This window comes from Oryctolagus cuniculus, chromosome 18 (assembly GCF_051225735.1).
Source record: "Oryctolagus cuniculus isolate XC-2025 breed Fujian yellow rabbit chromosome 18, ASM5122573v1, whole genome shotgun sequence".
Lineage (NCBI taxonomy): Eukaryota > Metazoa > Chordata > Mammalia > Lagomorpha > Leporidae > Oryctolagus > Oryctolagus cuniculus.
Genome location: NC_142884.1, coordinates 67,577,426 through 67,597,283, shown reverse-complemented (window position 1 = coordinate 67,597,283; position 19,858 = coordinate 67,577,426). Strand labels below are relative to the sequence as shown.

At 49.6% G+C, this 19,858-nt stretch overlaps 1 protein-coding gene across 4 annotated transcripts in view; it reads right to left on the bottom strand.

The window, feature by feature from the left end:
* ZNRF1 (zinc and ring finger 1) overlaps nt 1-19,858 on the bottom strand; it is a 121,717-nt gene that overhangs the window by 28,519 nt on the left and 73,340 nt on the right. Inside the window, exon 1 of one of the 4 annotated variants that reach the window (XM_089320491.1) lies at nt 4,625-4,814. The exons of the other annotated variants lie outside the window; for them this stretch is intronic. Within the exon in view, the coding sequence (XP_089176617.1) occupies nt 4,625-4,799 (175 nt within the window). The 5' untranslated portion in view covers nt 4,800-4,814. Of the gene's footprint in view, nt 1-4,624; nt 4,815-19,858 lie in introns of those variants that run through there. 4 annotated transcript variants of the gene reach the window in all.

Sequence of the window (19,858 nt, the reverse complement as noted above, 5' to 3'; positions counted from 1 at the left end):
GCCCTAGCTGTTTGGGCATCTGCAGATGGAAGATCTCTGTGCCTCCCTCACTCTGTCACTCTGCCTTTCAAATAAATCTTTAAAAAGAAAAAAGTTAATGACCCCCATACCAAGGTTTGTCAAGTGTCCCACTGTACTGATTACCTGGATTTGGTGGGTTAAAGAGGGAGAGGGAGAAGGGTGGGAACAAGGGAGTTCTCACCACCTCATCTGAACCCAATCATCTCTCAAAGATCCCTCCTCCAAATTCCAAAACACTGGGGAGGAGAGCTGAAACACAAGCATTCTGGAGAAGAGGGAATACAAACATTTAGCGACAGCATGTGACATCCTCTCTTGGGGCACCCTCCAAACTGTGTGGTCAGTTGCCTCACTCAGGGAGGATAAGCAACCAAGCCAGTCTATTCTATATTTACTCTAGTTACTTAAGTGGCAAGAAAACATGCACAACACTAAATAATTTCTACCCTCAGCGATCCACTGACCCATTAGAGCAGAGGAGAGAGACAAGGCCCCCAGGGCGCTCGTTCTTCCTGAAACCCCCACAGCCTCAAGCAGCAGGAGTGCGTCTAACACTCAGCCTCCTGACCAGACACTCCTGGGGGGACTCGAGCATCCAGCAACCTCCTGGAATTCTATGCTAGGCTCTGAGGCAGAGGTGTTTTTCTAGGGAATGTATCCATAGATTCAGACTGCCAAAAGGATTTGGGTTTGTAACCTGGAAATTCAGAATCACTTGAATAGTGACAGAAAGATGGTAGACAGAAGATGAAGACACATTACAATAGATACGGGGAATGGCCCACACACTTGTGCTTCAGTTCAGACAAGACGGGACTTTGGAGGAGGAAAACTGAACCAAGTTCTCCAGAGATCTACATTTAAGATCAGGGTCATTTAAGATCAGCTGACGCACAGATGACGGCCATCACAATGATCCCACCAGGCACACTTTTCCTGTCTGCTGAGTCGGTGCAGTCACACTACTCCCCACCCTGTACAGCACTCAGTCTCACCTGCCCCTCCAGCAACTGCCTCATTTATAGCGAACCACCTGCAGAGCCGTCTTTACTTCCTCTTCTTCCAGTCCCTCTTGACTCTACTCCAATCCTCAAACTGCCCTTACCAAGGTGGCCAGTGACTTCCACATGACAGAATCCTAGAATCAACTGCAGAGCACCCAGCAACGTGTCAGAAAGGTGCCCCTCATCCTCCCCCACTCACCTCTTACTACTGGTTATTCCCTCTTGGCCCCTCTCCCTGACACCTGCTGGGTCCTCTCACTCAGTCACCTCTCTCAGTCTCTTCATCTAGCACTACTGCCGCCCCTGCTATCTGTTGCTCCCACTGTAAGATAAGCTCCTTGAAGGCAGAGTCTGTTTCTGTTCTGGTTGTGTCCCAGAGCCTGGCATGTGACAGGCTCGGGGAAATAGGTGGTAGAGGAACCAGTAAGCACTCTTAGTGCAACTGTGTTGAAAGGGCCAATTAGGGGATGTGAGGGTGTCGCAGGAGTCCATGCCCAACAGAGGCCACCTTCTACCACAGAAGGTTCCAGCAACTGCCACACCACGGCAGGTTAAGTAGGACGGCAAGCCATCGTGCAACAAAATGTTGGTTAGGAGCCGGCTGTGGTCACACTGCTTCCTGCCCAACCAGTGGTTCTGAGAAGGGGTGCAGATAACAATCGCATGTGCATATTCACAGACTGCAAGCTCCCTCTCCACCACGCTGAGATGTGCAGCAGGTGTGAAGGGATCCGCTTCGGTCGGCACTGGGGCAGGCCTTGGCAGTTCTGTCCCTACACTAAACCGCACTGTGTAGAGCTAGAACAGCCTCCAGCTTCTCATCAGCATGAGCAGGTGGGGCCCTGCTTCCCATCCTGACCCCACCTGGGAGAGTAGGCACACTCATATCATTCCTGGCTTCAGCCTGGCCCAGCCCCTACTGCTGCAGCCATTTCGGGAGTGAACCAGTGGATGGAAGCTCTCTCTGTCTCTCCGTTTCCCTCTCTGCCCCCCTTCTGTAACTCCCCCTTTCAAATAAACAAAATATATACTTTAAAAAAAAAAAGAAAAAAAGAAGGGACATCTAAGCTGAGACTAAAGGATAAGCAAAATCCAGCAGTGCAGAGGAGTATGAGGGATGACAAGGGGCAGGAGTGGGGAAAGAAGGACAGGATTCCAAGCTGGGGTGAAGGCAAGGGATGAACAAGTTGTGCAAAGGCCTTGGGGTTACTGGGAGACTATAGTGCAGTTGCAACTATCAACAGCTGAAGGGTACAGCAGACTGAAATTTCCAAAAATGGTATCAGGACTCTTCCCAGTCCCATGTGCACTTCCAGAACCTTGCCACTCTACATCAAGCATCGGAATCTGTTTTCGCTCCCCTTGAACCTGAGTGGGCTTGGGACTGTTCTCACCAAGCACGTACAGCCAAAATGCTTTGACTCGCGAGGCTAAGTCCTATGAAAGGTTCTCTTAGGGCCCTCACCCTTGGAAGCCAGCCACAGAGCTGTGAAGCCCAGACCACCTGAGAGGCCACCCATCAGCATTCAGGTTGACAGTTCTTACTGAGGTCTCTGCCAAGACCTGGATGTGTAAGTGACAGTGCCATCCACACCAGTGCCCAGCCTCCCAGCTTTTAGGAGAGACAAGCTGCTCCTGCGTGCCCTAAGTCAATACCTGACCCACAGAAGCCATGAGCACAGTCAGTAACTGTATACTGCTAAGTTTTAGGGGTATGTTGTTAGGTAGTGCCAGTATAAGAACAAGCAGATAAAGTGCAGTTAGCACATAATGAAAAACTACCATAGCAAAGCAAACTCAAGGTCCACAACTCCACATCACAATATGCATGGCTCCCCAAAAATGCCGAGTAAAGGAAGAAGAGTTCAAAGTACTTACTATTTGATTCTGCCCAGTTAAAGTGCAAAAAGAATAGGAAACCTAGGCTGTTACAGTCAGGATAGTGGTGCTATAGGGGCAGTCAGGGACTCCGACAGAGGGCACGAGGGGCTTCAGAAGTGCTCCATTTTTTTTTTTTAATTTAAAATTTATTTGAAAGGCAGAGTGGCAGAAGGAGAGGGAGACAGAGACAAGGAGCCAGAGAGAGAGAGAGAGAGAGAGAGAGAGATGAAGAGGGTGGGAGAGGGAGAGCAATCTTCTCTCTACTAGTTCATTCCCCAAATGGCAGCAAGAGCCAGGGTTGGGCCAGGCCAAAGCCAGGAGCTGTGGGCTCCATCAGGCCTCCCGTGTCTGTAGTAGGGGTTCAAGTACTTCAGAACTGATAGGTCCTGGTAAGCCACACTGAAGGCCTGGGTGCATCATTCTAGAAACACTGCGAAACCACTGAAGGATTCTGTGGCGGTTTACATTTTAGCAACAACACCCTAGCTGTACAGCTGTAACTGGATTAGGAGTGTCTGAAGGCTGGCAGAGTGGACAGGGTGGCAGCAGTCACTCAGCTATGGGTGATGTGAATGGAGAGAAGCAGGCTTTGCTGCCCTGCCAACCCTGATAAACATCAAGGCCCCTTATGCCAAAGTCCAGAGGTCTAGAGCTAGCTGCCCAATGGGCCATCAGGTAGACTAAGTATCCAGAAGAGACATCTGGTTGACCTGACTGTGAACAATTATTTATCCTGATGACTGAATTTTTTGTTGTTGTTGTTCCTGGCCCATAGAGCCAAGATCTTTCTTTTTCTTTCTTTCCTTTTTTTTTTTTTAAAGATTTTATTCATTTCTTTGAAAAGCAGAGTTACAGAGGGACACAGAGATAGAGAACTTCCATCTGCTGTTTCACTTCCTAAATGACCGCAAGAGCTGGAGCTGGGCTGGCCCAAAGCCAGGAGCCAGGAGTTTCTTCCTGGTCTTCCACAGCGGTGCAGGGGCCCAAGGACTTGGGCCACCTTCTGCTGCTTTCCCAGTCATAGCAGGGAGCTGGTGAAGCAGAGCAGCCGCTACTCGAGCTGGTGCCAACCCAGGCTGACTGCATCTCTGGTGGCAGCTTTACCTGCTATGCCACAACACCGGCCACCCAAAAAACTTTTTTTTTTTTTTTTTTTTTGACAGGCAGAGTTACACAGTGAGAGAGAGAGAGACAGAGAGAAAGGTCTTCCTTTTTCTGTTGGTTCGTCTCCCCAAATGGCCGCTAAGGCTGGCACGCTGCACCGATCCAAAGCCAGGAGCCAGGTGCCTCCTCCTGGTCTCCCATGCGGGTGCAGGGCCCAAGCACTTGGGCCATCCTCCTCTGCCTTCCTGGGCCACAACAGAGAGCTGGACTGGAAGAGGAGCAACCAGGACAGAATCTGGTGCCCCAACAGGGACTAGAGCCCAGGGTGCCAGTGCCGCAGGCAGAGGATTAGCCTAGTGAGCTGTGGCGCCGGCCCCAAAAGACTCTTTAAAGGGTTTACTCTCTTGGATTTTTCTTTCACTAGCTTAGAAGTCAGAGGAATGGGGGTAGACCTAACTGACAACAATGTTCAAGTTCTGACTTGAGAAATTGGGTAAATGGTGGTCTCCATGGAGGTCTGAATCCTAGAAGGAGCACGGGCTGCTGGCAAGGGAGCATGGATGAAGTGGTGGCTCAGTTTTGGACAGATCAGGATAAAGGAAGCCAAGAGATACCTGGTTTATCTGGTGTAAGGGGCAGAGGCCCAGGGAGATGTGGACCCGAGGTAAGGGAACAGGTGAGCCCACTCCAGGAGAACACATAAGGATCCACGGCTTCACCCTGAGGGAAGACAGAGCTTAAAGAACCACACTTGAACACCTGAGCAAAGACAGTGGCTAAGAATAACATTGACAGTACACAGTCCTGGGGCAGGAGGAAGCAGTGATGTTCCCAAGCTGGAGCCATCTAAGTGCAGAGCTACTCCTCTTGTGCACCTTCCTCTCTAAACTTGTGCTGTAAAGGCAGTAGTGCTACTGAAAGACTACCTTCTGACCTTGGCTGAACTTCACCCACATCTTTAAAATGATGAATCAATTAACCCTGTTCAGCAGATTAGCTAAAGAACAGAACAAGACAGCATTTTCCTGACTTTCTTGGACCCCATCAGTTCTCAGCAGTCACCTTGACTCCATTCATTTACTGAAAGCAGGGTAGGTGGGACTGGGACTCTCACATTTTTGAGTGCACCTAAACTAACTGGGCAAAGTCATTTAGGACCATTTTACAGAGAAGTGAAAAAGCGCAGACGAGGAAGGAGACACAGGGTCAAAAGGGAAGAAGTGTGTTCTCCAGTGCTGCCTACCAGGGCCAAAATATTTTTTTTTTTTTTTTAAGATTTATTTATTTATTTGAAAGGCAGAGTTACAGAAAGGGAAGGAACGACAGAGAGTTAAATCTTCCCTCTGCTAGTTCACTCCCCAAATGGCCACAACAGCCAGGGCTGGGTCAGATTGAAGAAGCCAGGAGCAGGGAGCTTTCTCCAGGTCTCCCATGTGGGTTCAGGGGCCCAAGCACTTGGGCCATCTTCCACTACTTTCCTAGGTGCTGCAGCAGGGGGCTGGATTGGCAGTGGTGCACCTGGGACTGGAACCAGCACCCATATGGTATGCCAGCACTGCAGGCAGTGGCTTGACCCACTATGCCACAGCGCTAGCCCCAACCAGGGCCAAATCTGAAGCTGAAATCAGGGTGATCACATTTTGCACTCCAAAGGGAGGTAGGCCACACGGCTGCAAAAATGAGGAAGGAGCTTGCTGTCCAGGCGCTGGCCACCAGACTCTGCCTAGATTTTGCTCATCATGGCAGCTGTGTGGGGAGGCCCTCACACACACCTGGGCAGTCCTCCAGAGGTCGCCCTGCATACCACCAAGACCACTGGGTTTGCACCTCCTTGAATGGACAAATATTTGAGTTTGGCTTAAACAGGCAAACCGTGGTGGGTCAGAACCCACTCTGGCCAGCTGAGAAAGGGACTGGTCACATGGGCCCTGCTCTCTACTGCTTGCTCTTGCTTTCCACACAGACTGAGAACCAGGCCTGGCTGGTGAGGGCACCTTCTTCCCACCACTGCGGGTGGTGGAATGCTGGGGGATTCTTCACCCAGCCACTTCAGCATATTGCAAAGATTCACCAACACCACTGCATCCTCCCCCTGCTAGGGGCTTTGCTGGTGCACTGATCTCTTGGGAAACACCTTGGCACTCAGCTCTAAACTGTAATCCCTGTTTTATTCAACACCCTCCTTCCACCCTCCACACAATTTAGAATAGGTTTTTATTTTAAAAATATACTTCTGGACTAGAATATTTATATAGTGAGCCTCTGAAGTTCACTTTTTTTCTCGTTGAAAATATTGTTTCCCATGAAAATAATCTCCCTCATCTCTTTTTAGAAATAGTTATATACTGTCCTATGATATGAGGATATAATGTATTTAGCTAATTTCCTACAAACAACAGACATTTAGGCTGTTTCCAGTTTTTACTTTAAATTTATTTTTAAGTGTTTATTTACTTTTTCTCTACTTGAAAGGGAGAGCAAGAGATACCCACAACAGGCAAGAATGGGCCAGGCCAAAGCCAAGAGCCTGGAATTCCATCCATGCCTCCTATATAGGTGATAGGGACCCAAGCACTTGAGCATTTTCTTTGCCTCCCAAGGTGCACATTAGCAGGAAGGTAGATCAGTTGCAGGGATTGGAACCAGCATTCTAATATGGGTTGCAGGTATCCCAAGTGGTGGCTTAACCTGCTGTGCCACAACACCTGCCCCTCCAGGTTTTATAAAATATCACAGGGCCCAGTGCTTTGCTGTAGCAGGTAAAGCTGCCACCTGTAGAGCCAGCATCTATGGGTGCCAGTTAGAGTCCTGCCTGCTCCACTTCTGATCCAGTTCCCTGCTGATGTTCCCAGGGAAAGCTGCGGAGGGTGGCCCAAATACTTGCGCCCCTACACCCACAAGGGAGACTCAGAAGAAGCTCCTGGCTTCCGCCTGGCTCAGCCCTGGACATTGTAGCCACTTGGGGAGTGAACCAGAGGATGGAAGATCAATCGATCTCTCTCTGTCTCTTCCTCTGCCTTTCCGTAATTTTGCCTTTCAAATAAATAAATAAATAAATAAATCTTTTAAAAATTTTAGAAACAATCATGCAGTTAGTTTCTTGGGTACCTGTTTAGTTTCAACCTATGGGTAAAACTCACAGAGTAAAGCCACTTATTATGACAGATACCTTCTAACAAAAACAATGACACCAACTACACAATTCACATTCTCCATAAAAAAAAAAAAATTAGTCAAACTACATTAAAAGGTCCAGAGTGGGGCAGGTGTAGGTGGTTAGGAACCAGTGTCCTTTATTAGAGTACCTAGGTTTGATCTCCAGCTCTGGCTCCTGACTCCAGCTTCCTGCTAATGCAGGCCCTTGGGAGGCAGTGGTGGCAGCTCAAGTAACTGGGTTCCTGCCTGGTACCCACACTGGAGACCTGGATGGACAGCCCCAGCCTAGTCCCAACTGTTGTGGGCATTTGGGGAATGAACCAGTAGATGGGATCTCTCTGTCTCTGCCTGTCAAATAAGTAAGAAAAACAAAGCAAAGCAAAGCAAAACAGAACACCACAAGGGGAAAAGCCTCTCTTCCCACCTCATCCCAGTTTCCCAGTCCAATGTATCTTTTGGGGCTGGTGCTGTGGCATGATGGGTAGAGCCACCGCCATGAGTGCTGGCATTCCATATGGATGTTGGTTGTAGTCCCGGCTGCTCCACTTCCGATCCAGCTCTCTCCTATGGCCTGGGAAAGCAGCAGAATATGGTCCAAGGGCTTGGTCCCCTGCACCATCAAGGAATACCTGGAGGAAGCTCCTGGCTCCTGGCTTCGGATCCACCCACCTCTGGCCATTGTGGCCATTTGGGGAGTGAAACAGCAATGGAAGACCTCTCTCTCTCTGCCTCCCTTTTCTTTCCTTCTTCCTTCCTTCCTTTCTTTCCAAGATTTATTTATTTGAAAGGCAGAGTTACAGAGAGGCAGAGGCAGAGAGAGAGATATCTTCCATCCTATGGTTCACTTCCTAGATGGCCACAATGGTCAGAGCTGTGCTGGTCCAAAGCCAGGAGCCAGGAGCTTCTTCCGGGTGTCCTATGTGGGTGCAGGGGCCCAAGCACTTGAACCACCTTCTACTGCTTTCCCAGGCCATAGCAGAGAGCTGGATCAGAAGTGGAACAGCCAGGACTACAACTGACATCCATATGGGATGCCAGCACTACAGGCGGCAGTTTCACCTGTTACACCTCAGGGCCGGCCCCTCTGCCTTTCAAATAAATAAATAAATCTTAAAAAGTATCATTTATGTCCCACAAAGGACACAGACATCCTCCTATCTCTTTCTCTAGATCCCATTTCCTGGATTCTGTGGTCTCCTTTCTTGGTTTACTCTGTCATCAGGAGGCAGAACACCCTCTAGTGGCTCCAGAGAAGGGGTCAATTCTTTAAGCCCTGGCAGGCTTTAATCTACTCTCACAGGTCTGTGGGAGGGGCTGGCTGACAGGTGATGGGAGGTCAGCTTGTGCTCTGCCCACATTTGCTTCCACTGTCTGGGGGCAGGGGTTGAATTAATCACCCTCTGTAGTGCGAGGCACACCAGCCTAGCGAGGCCTTTCTGTTTCCATTCAGCACCAAAGGCCATCTCTATTCCGCTTCCCTGCAGACTCTCGTCTTCGTAAGCAATAGCTTCAATGTGCTTATGTGCACCCTTGGGGTTACAGGGGTGCTTGCAAAAACACAGACTGCTTTCTAGGGTAAGGACCGTGTTTACTTTCTGCTGACAGATGGTTCCCACCAGCAAAGAAATCTGCAGGTATTTCCCCGATGCTGGAAAAATGTCTTCTCTTCACTCCACTCTCCTTCATGGCTATCTCCCATTTCTTTGACTGAACCTCCAAAGGCAGTACACATTAATTCCCCTCTCCCCTTCTTCCCTAAGCATGTTCCAGCCAGACTTTTGTTCCCACAGCTCCTTTGAAACAGCTCACCCAGGCACAGCTGCCCTTGATGCTGCTAAACCAGGGGGCCAACTCCCGGTCTTACCCAACTTGGCCCCTGAGGCATTGGTGTGACCCTGGCTCCCTTCCCGTGACGCGCTCCCTCCCCAGTTTTCACTGCCTGTGCACTGTCCTCTCTGGCCTCCCCTCTTACCCAACAGCTGCTCCTTAGTCGCCTCTTCTCTTTCTTCCTCACCTCTTAACCTCTCAAGACTGCTCCTTGACCTCCAATTTTCCTCTTTCCCTTCTGACCCCCAGGCCTCAAATACCAGCTGCATTTTTGCTTTGTGTGTGTGTGTGCGTGTGTGCATTTAAAGTCCTTTCCTGTTACCCTAATGCAGAAATTCTACATTTCCTTATTCCTGTTTTTGGCCACTTATCTGCAAAACCTGGTGATTTGGGTCAGTCAGAGGCATTTTGGAATTCAGATTTTTTTCCACACTTGGGAGAAGATGATGTTAACAAACATCCCATAAACATCTAGGAGAGCACCACATAATTATACATGCTGGTAGTTCTAACATGAGCCAACAAAGAAATAACTGACTCATGAGAAGACCAGACAATTTTATCACTGGGATATTTGCAAGTCACCAATGAATGGCCTGGAATGCAATCTACTAACTGCAAAGGGAAAAATGTAACTTTACAAGGCAAATATTTGGAAGTCATTATCTTAACCAGATGATCAAACTTAACAGAACAGTGGGGAAATGTGACATTTGTTACACATCTTCTTACATAATATAACATGACACACACAGCAAAAACATCTATATTCTTGCAAAAAAAAAAGTTTGAACTGAATCTAATCAAGCTTTTGAATTAATGTCTAGTTTATAAAGAAATGCAAGGGATAGAGGAACATGTTAAATGACACCCTGAAGAAACAATCCGACAAATACATAATTGGGGCATTCTGTGGGTCAACTGTTCTGTTTTTTTTTTTTTTTTTTTGACAGGCAGAGTGGACAGTGAGAGAGAGAGACAGAGAGAAAGGTCTTCCTTTTGCCGTTGGTTCACCCTCCAATGGCCACCGCCACTGATCCGAAGGCAGGAGCCAGGTACTTATCCTGGTCTCCCATGGGGTGCAGGGCCCAAGGACTTGGGCCATCCTCCACTGCACTCCCTGGCCACAGCAGAGAGCTAGCCTGGAAGAGGGGCAACCGGGACAGAATCCGACGCCCCGACTGGGACTAGAACCCGGTGTGCCGGTGCCGCTAGGTGGAGGATTAGCCTAGTGAGCCGCGGTGCCGGCCTGTTCTGTTCTTTACAAGAAGTCAGTGTAACTTTGGTGGGCAGGTGCACACATGGGTGATGCAGGATGGGGTGGGTTCTAGATCAAGAGAATTTAAAGAAACAAAATAATCAAATGCAATAAGAACCCTGACTTATCTTGTTTCAATAAAGTCATCTAAAGAAAAGAAATTTTGATCTTTGTAAGGTCAATTCACAGAAAAATTGGTGCTCATTATAAATTTTTTTCTGAAGGTCTGAAAGTTTTTTTGTTTTAAAGATTTATTTGAAAGACAGGGAGAGGTAGAGACAGAGGGAGAGGCCTTCCACTGGTTCACTCCCCAGATGGCCACAATGGCCGGAGCTGTGCTGATCTGAAGCCAGGAGCCAGGAGCTTTTTCTGGGTCTCCCACTTGGGTGCAGGGGCCATCTTCTATTGCTTTCCCAGGCCATAGCAGAGAGCTGGATTGGAAGAGGAGCAGCTGGGACTTGAACCGGTGCCCATATGGGATGCCGGCACCTTAGGTCAGGGCTTTAACTGGCTGTGCCGCAGTGCTGGCCCCAGGTCTGAAAGTTTTTGAATGACAGTTAAAAGAAAAGCCACAGATGAATGATATATTAAGCAGGATAAATAATTACCACTTAGTTTCACTAGCTTGTGTATTACCAAGGAGTTCAGTTTTCAGAGCATTCTGGATTTCAAGTTTGTGGATAAGGGATGGTGACCTGTGTTACCTTTGTGATGTTACCATTCTCACTTAGGTCTTTAACCTTTCCTACTTTCAGAACCATGGCTTGGCAGTTTACAGTATCTGATACACTGAGAAGAATCCCCTTCTCTCCCTCTCTTTCTTCTTCTTTTTTTTTTTTTCAAGGTTTACATATTTAAATGACAGAGAGAGTTGGGGGGAGGGAGAAGAAGGGGGATTGATCTTCTCTCTATTGGTTCAGTCCCCAAATGACTGCAACAGCCAGGTCTGGGCCAGGCCAAAGCCAGGAGCCAGGAACTCCATCTTGGTTTCCCATTAGGGTGGCAGGGACCCAAGTATTTGGGCCATTTCCAATGTCTTCCCAGGCACATTAGCAGGAAGCTGGATCCGAAATGGAGCGGTTAGAACTCAAACCAGCAATCTGGTAAGGAATGCCAGCCTTGCGAGCAGTGGCTTAACCAGCTACACCACAACACTGCCCCCATCCTGCCACCCTTTCTTTCTATAGGTTGACTGAATTAATCTAAATATATTTAATAATGAAAGTTCTTCATAAAAATCCAGTTAGAACTCTGAATGAGGCTGTACTTGGAGCAGACTGTATTTCCCAAAGATAGCTGCACCAATATATATCTCTTATCATATGTGACTTTCTTACATTGTGACACTAGCAATCTTTTATTGAGAGATGGGATCCATGTTCTCTTCCACCTGCTTCAGCAACAGACGTGGCCCTGGTGATGCTGTGACCTTCAAGGTGAAGTCAAAAAGGCCATATGGCTTCTACCTGGCTCTCTCGGGACAAGGGCCTTGGGAGCCCGAGTCAATACGTAAGCAGTACAGCTCCCTTGAAGTTGTCACCACGCTGCAGAGATCACGTGGGAAACCTGCTCAGAAACAGAGACGCCAGAGCAGCCCCAGCTGTCCCAGTCCCCAGCTGCTGAGTTTTTCCAAACAAGGCAAAAGGCATGGAAGTAAAAGAGGCTTTGTGGTGGTTACAGCCACGGCCACCGCCTGACTGCAACCTCATGAGACGCATCAGAAGTCACAGAACGTGTGGCAGAGGTTGTTCCCAAGTTTCTAGTTGTAGAAGCTGTGACAGAGGCAGGCATTTGGCGCAGTGGTTAAGACACTGCTTGGTACAGCTGCCTCCTAACTCAGAGTGCTGAGGCCTTCCTTCCGCTGTTTCACTCCCCACGGCTGCAACGGCCGGGGCTGGGCAATTCCGAAGCCAGGAGCCAGGAGCTTCTTCCGGGTCTCCCACACAGGAGCAGGGCCCAAGCACTTGGCCCATCTTCCACTGCCTTCCCAGGTCATAAGCAGAGAGCTGGATCAGAAGTGGAGTAGCTGGGACTTCAACCTGCACCTATATGGGAAGCTGACAATGCAGGTGCCGGCCCCTGTTCATTTGTTTGAAAGGCAGAGTTATAGAGAGAGGGAGAAACAGAGAGAGAGAGAGAGAGATCTAATATTTTCTGGTTCACTCCCCAAATGGCCAAAATGGCTGGGGTTGGGCCAGGTTGAAGCCAGGAGCCTGGAACTCCATCTGGGTCTCGTAGATGGGTGTCACGTACTCAGGCACTTGGGCACATTAGCAGGGAGTTGGAATGGAAGTGGAGTGGCCAGCACTCACATGGGATGCTGGGGTCGCAGGTGGCAGCTTAATCCTCTGTGCCACAATGGTGCCCCAAGTTTCTGATGTTGAGCCATCCTTGTTCTGCGGCGGAAAATCGTACTTGCTGTGATGTGGATGTTTCTCAATACACTACTGGACTGGTCAGACAATTTGGGGATTTTATAATGGAACTGCTAGGGAGCTTTCTCACGTGTGACCAACTGCTAGTACTGGCAGATCTTTTCTCTGCAGTGTCTGGTTTCTTCAAAGACATATCCTCCAAACTTCTGTCTAAAACCCTGGATTTCCAAAATTAAATGGGAAAGATGTCTGGAGCCTCGCCTTAAGGTATGGAGACGCCCAACTGACCTCCTTGCTTCCAGTTTGGCACCTCCTTCTCACCTCGCCCACCTCAGGGCTCAGCTCTTCAGAGCTAATAGGTTAGTCATCTGTGCCTAATTGACTTATTAATCTGCTACCTTGTTTACTAAGCTACCCTGCATAAGCCCCAGTGTCTGAGGCCGTGGTGGGTGGGCAGCTTGCAAAACTCTTTTTTCCACTCATCTTGTTTATTATTTTCATGAGTTGAACAAATTGTTATTCATTTCATTTTTTCATGGCCCTGTTTTGAAGTTTCTACTAAGGTATACTATGGCAAATGTGTTGTCGTGTATGATCTGAATTTACACCTGTTTTCTCAGATGATGACTGAGAACTGATGATATGTAGAATCAGAAGAGAGGGAGTTGAAGAGAGAGCCAAAGCCAGGCCTCCTCAGGGCCTCGGAGTCACCTGATGGCAGAGGGCCACAGTGGCTTCCCCATTCAGACTTTCATACCATCCCCTGGTTTCCAAGGTTGATGGTGGTCTGGCTAATAATGTGTGGAAAGTCCAGATGATGAGCTATTAGCAGCCCACAAAAGGATAAAAGTTATTATAATTTATCCACACATTTTTTTTTCTTTTTCTTTTTTTTTTTTTTTTGACAGGCAGAGTGGACAGTGAGAGAGAGAGACAGAGAGAAAGGTCTTCCTTTGCCGTTGGTTCACCCTCCAATGGCCGCCGCGGCCGGCGCGTTGCGGCCAGCGCACCGCGCTGATCCGATGGCAGGAGCCAGGAGCCAGGTGCTTTTCCTGGTCTCCCATGGGGTGCAGGGCCCAAGCACCTGGGCCATCCTCCACTGCACTCCCTGGCCACAGCAGAGGGCTGGCCTGGAAGAGGGGCAACCGGGACAGAATCCGGCGCCCTGACCGGGACTAGAACCCGGTGTGCCGGCGCCGCTAGGCGGAGGATTAGCCTAGTGAGCCGCGGCGCCGGCCTATCCACACATTTTTAAAGCACCTTGTAGAACAGTGTATAGAGTGTGCCTCCCTCAGAAACAGAGAAACCCGCAGATGCCTGCATCACATGAGCAAGGCCATGCTTCTACACATGCACACTCGATGTTGCCAATGGCTACCTGGCCACCCACCAGTGACATGGCCTTATACATTGAACGCCCTGCAGCGTGTGATTTTGTTACAAGGGATTCAAATTACCTTCATAATAACAAAAACAAAAGAAAATTTTTAAAAATCAAGTCCCCTCAGTCCCCAAGCCCCACCCCAATTATCCTGGATATCAACTAAAAGTCATGGTGGCCAGGACTGCTGCTAGCAAGAAAGCACAACCCAGAGTCTGGGCTGGACCATGTGGCTCTGGCAGAAGCAGCCCTGGGGGAGTCTTGTCCATGGCAGTGGTGTAGGGCCACGTCCCCCAAAGGGGCTGCCCTACCGGCCCCAGCCCAGGGGCAGTGCGGGCAGAAGGTTCTACAATGAGAAGTGAGCAGCCACCCGAGGCTCTCGTGTCATCTTGCCTTCCCCCTTCTGTTTTCAGCTCCAGCTGCCTGCTTACCACACGTAATCCTCTCTGTATTACCAAGGCAATGTGATTGGTGTAATTTCTCACTCCATGAAAGCACATCTCCCTTCTCCTTTTGTGAAAGCACAGGACCTACTAAGCAGGGGCCACAGGCTCTCGAGATAAAGTGGGATCTATCCTCTTGCCCCCGCTTCTTCAGTTTGAGACCTGGGTTCTGCAGCCCAGCACACCCACACTGCTGTCCAGGGCCACCCTTGCTGGGCTGTGTGAGGGACACAGGACGGGCACACATGCTCGCTGGGGAGCGCACACACAAGACCAAGGCTGGCCGCGCAGTCAGTCCTTCCAAAAGGCTCCTCTGGTTCTCACTGACGCAAGGCACACAGGGTGCCAAGTATTGCAAGAATAGCTGAGTGCAGCCAGAAAAAGTCTTCATTCTCTCTCCATAGCAGCTCTGAGCCTGCTGCTCATTTAGCTTTTCCATCCACCCAGGAGGACGGTGGGAGGGGGAGGAGGAAAAGAAGAAAAGAACCTGGGCAGCAGCTCTCGTTTCTGGAGTCAGCCCACGTGCTGGGCACGGCCTAGGCACTTTGTTTGCATTATTACATTCAATCTTGTGGACCTTTGTTGGGTAGGATTATCACTCTCAATGTACAGATAGGGAGGTGAAGATCAGAAAACTATGAGTGACTTGAGCAAAGATCCCAACCAGGCAGTCCGAACTAGGGGCAACATGGAGAGAAATGCCCCAGGCAAGGCAGGAGGTGGGGAGGAGTACCCAAACCAAAATGCAGACTTGTTCCTCTCCTCCAGTCAAAACAGAGCAACTGAGTTTGTATTTAAAATCAGGCCCTGTCTCAAAGATTAGCTAATGGGAGACTCAAGGTAGGGGAAAGTTCTAGAAAGAATATTCCTATATTCCTTGGGGGTGATCTAGAAACACATAAGCAGGACTGTAAGAAATACGGGGGATGGAGCCCTGGGTTTTAACACAAATCCTAAGGCGGGAGATCATCTCCAATCCCTCTCCCTGCTGAGGGAAGCAGATGCACCCAGGGAGGTCCCAGCCACTTCCCCTCCTTCAACGCTGGACAAAAGCAGCCACTGCTTTGTGTCTGGAGTTCTCCCCCTTTTCACTCTCCTCTGGCTGAAATGGGTCCTTCTTGATCCCTGAGCTGAGCGGCAGGGGGCAGGGTCTGCAAGCCACAGCTGCAGGACATCAGAGTCCACAAAAGGATTCAAACTCTGCGTAGCCCACTCGAAACCACCAGCATGCGGTCTGCCTTCATTTAGAGGAGATTCAAACATTCTAGAGTGGATCAAGATCTTCACACTAACATTTAAAACACAAACAAAACACCACCATGTTGTTTCTAAGCTACATCACACGTACACCTCACAGTGGCAAATGCTGAACACTGGTGAAACACCACAGCAGGGCGGAGGTGGGAGGGGCGAGAGATGAGCCAGGATAAGGTGAAAGTAAAGCCAGGTGGAGCCCGGCTGTCTGGGGTCGGACTGGGATTCCTTCCACTGCAATCGAGGCTGCAATCTACGCCTCACCTCCAGGAACTACATCACCTACGTCCACCTAGGCCAGGCTGGAGGCATCCTGCTCACCTATCAGGGCGTGAGGAAGGAGACACTGGCTGGATAGGAGACAGGGGACTGCACAGGGAGCAGGAAGCACTCACATTCTCATGGGAGGTCTGTGCCAAACACGTGCCGGCTCTGCACAGAGCTCAGCATCTGTCTCCATTTTCAGACCTGGGAAGCGAGAGACTGGCTAATGCCTCTGTTCCTTCCGATTCTATGACTTAGGACTCAGAGATGGGACCACTGCAGTGTTTCTCTCACCCTGGGTCCCCTCAAGGGGAAGTTTAGAAACGACAGTGGGTTCTTCCGCTCGTGAAGCAAGGCGGTGCTATTTTCAGCCGAACAAGAGGAACTGGGAAGCCCCAGGCCTCACACGTGGTAAATGTTCTGGAATATTTTCAGAACTGGCACTCAGTCAAAGAAGAGTCTATGTTAGACAAAGTGAGGGGATGTTTGCTGTTCACACAGACGGCTGACTCCAGGAGATTCCCCCTCACTCCTCCTCTGCACCATGCGCAGCCAGGCTCCGTGAATACCTCTCCGAGGGCCGTGGGGCAGCACCCCTGTCCCCTCACCAAGCCTCTGTGACCTCCGTGGCCTACAGCAGAGATGCCCTCCCAAAGAGATTCAGGACAAGGTGGGCAGGGTCACCTTCCTCTCACTACAGGTGCCAACTGGAGGCTGGTGAGGGCATCACAGCTCCTCCGGGTGACCCTGTTCCAAGCCTACCACTCCCCATGTAGAAGACAAAGGGTCGGTGCCACAGAGGGGTCGGTGCCACAGAGGGGTCGGTGCCACAGAAGGGCTGGTGCTGTGGAGAGATATTGGCTTCTGATACCACAACTTCTCAGGGCTGCACTTAATGCTGCTGCCTCCCAGTGGGACAGCCTCAAGGTGTTTCCCTTCTGAGGAGCTTCTAAACACACAAGATTCTAAGCATGTTATTACAAATGAGCTGGAACAGGTCTGTCAAAGCAAGTTCTTTAAACTCTCTCAAAGCTTTTGAAGTTACTGAACAGCCATTTGCTTAGATTGTTTTATGCAGTCTAACAGCGGGAACATGAATATTTTCTCACTGACACTCTGTGAAGTCAAAGTGTAGCCTAGTTTTAAGTTTCTCTCCTAGCCTGATCTGAAAGAGCCAGAGTATCAACCAGTGTCTTCTACCACGCAGCAGCAGGCTCCTGGGAACGGGAACCACGTTTAGGCTAACTGTCAGGAAAAGGCCTCAGCCAGGCCAGCAGCTGACCCCAAGCAGCCTGTTCCTCACATCAGCTGGAGGCGAGTGGTTGGGCCAGGCTGAGGCCAGGAGCCTGAATCTCCATCTGGTCTCCCATGTGGTAAGGACTCGATACTTGTGTGATCATCTGCTGGTCCCCAGGGTGCTCATTAGCAGGAAGCTGGAAGTGCAGGTGGAGCTGGGACTTAAACCCAGGCACTCTAGTGGGTGTGGGTGTCCCAAGTGGTGTCTTAACCGCTGCACCCACATCTGCCCCTTCTCATTTTTCAAACCTCCTCTTCACAACTAGGAAACTCCAGAACCCTCACAGTAAAGAGATGAGAAGAGATGACCTCAGAAGCCTTCCTTCAATATCAAGGGTATGGCCAAGATTAACCCTTAGGTTTCTTGACTCCGGAACTCTCCTCCAAACTCCTCAGGATTTCCTGAGTCTGGGGTGCCAGGGTGGATTCCATGGTCCTGGTGCTGAAATATACAAACGGGGTATACAAGGGGCTTCAAAAAGCTCATGGAAAAATGGAATTAAAAGATAATGTGAGGGGTGGGCACTGTGGCACAGTGGGTTTAGCTGTTGCATGGGACACCCACATTCCGTTATCAGAGTATCTGGGACCAAGTCCTGACTCCTCCGCTTCTGATCCAGCTTCTTGCTTATGAACACCCTGGAAAATAGCATATTATGGCTCAAGTACTTGGGCCCCTACATCCATGTGAGAGACCTAGACTGAGCTCTTGGCTCCTGACTTCGGCCCGGCCCAGCCCTGAATGTTGCAAGTGTTTGTGGAGCAAATAAATAATTTAAAAAATGATAATGTGGGGCCAGCACTGTGGCGTAGCAGGTAAAGCCACTGCCTAAGGTGCAGGCATCCTATACGGCACTGGTTCAAGTACTGGCTACTCCACTTCCAATCCAGCTCCTGCTATGGCCTGGGAAAGTAGTGGAAGATGGCCCAAGTCCTTGGGTACCTGCACCCACCTGGCTCCTGGCTTAGGATCAGCCCAGCTCCAGCTATTGCGAACATTTGGGAAGTGAATCAGTGGAAGGAAGAACTCTCTCTGCCTCTGCCTCTCTGAAAATTTTGCCTTTCAAATAAATATAAATCTTTAAAAAAAAAAGATAATGCAAAATGTTCATAATTTTTTGAAGCCCTCTCTTATTTCCCTGCTCTTGCCCCAGGTGCGGTCAAAGTATCCTAATTTAGGAAATTGCCATATACCTCAGTTTGGTGATCAAGTCCAGCATTTCCAGGTTTTCTACAATACAGAGAGGCTCCTCATATCCTGGTCTGGCTCAAATAATCAAAACAGAATGTTGCGCCGGCGCCGCGGCTCACTAGGCTAATCCTCCGCCTTGCGGCGCCAGCACACCAGGTTCTAGTCCCGGTCGGGGCGCCGGATTCTGTCCCGGTTGCCCCTCTTCCAGGCCAGCTCTCTGCTGTGGCCAGGGAGTGCAGTGGAGGATGGCCCAAGTATTTGGGCCCTGCACCCCATGGGAGACCAGGATGAGTACCTGGCTCCTGTCATCGGATCAGCACGGTGCGCGGGCTACAGCGTGCCGGCTGCGGCGGCCACTGGAGGGTGAACCAACGGCAAAAGGAAGACCTTTCTCTCTGTCTCTCTCTCTCACTGTCCACGCTGCCTGTCAAAAAAAAAAAAAAAATCTATAAAACAGAATGTCTAGTCATATGACCCTACCCAAACAGTCTGGCTAATCCTCCAAACTTTGTAAATGCACTGGAGTAGAGGGAGAAATGGGATGAAGCAACAGAAAGAATAAGACTTCCAAGGGTTTAAAAAAAAAAAAAAAAAAAAAACAGACCTTCTGCCTGAAGGATAGAGGGAAGGAGTTAAATCCATCTGTCTAAGACCTTTGGCCCACTTTGAAATCGAATCATGCAAGTTCCATTACAGGTAAAGGGGAAATCTCAGACTTTTGGCTCCAAACCCTTCTCTGCTTACATCTTGAAATGGAAGGCTCAAATGAGATCTGAGAACAAACCTCAAGAGACCGCAGTCTGTGGACGGCAGAAAAACTGGTTCCTAGGAGATCTGAGACATATCACCAGAGGCAAAATTAAAAAGTCCATAGTTTTCTCTGATACATTCCCTCCCCCTGCCCCCCAGTATCCTGAGATTTATTATGCTTGATCTTGATTTATTATGTTGTGCCTTCTGAAATCCCAAGGCTAGCTGGTGCCAAGCCTGCAAGAGGGAAGAGCAGCTGCAGAGTGTCCAGAGGTGTGCTGGCACTTCCTCTGAAAAGAGCTCCAAGAGCAGGCAGTTTCTGTGGCCCTTCCTACAGCAGGCAGGCCTGGGGTATTTTGAGAGGAATACTGTTCAGCCTTAGAGCTTAAGCAGTTTTTGTTTATCAAGCACCTCTTGATCCAGGACTAAATTAATTCATTAAAAAAAAACTCCAGGTAGGCTGGCACCAGCGCTCACTAGGCTAATCCTCCACCTTGCGACGCCGGCACCCCGGGTTCTAGTCCCGGTTGGGGTGCCGGTTCTGTCCCAGTTGCCCTTCTTCCAGGCCAGCTCTCTGCTGTGGCCTGGGAAGGCAGTGGAGGATGGCCCAAGGACCAGGAGGAAGCACCTGGCTCCTGGCTTCAGTTCGGCG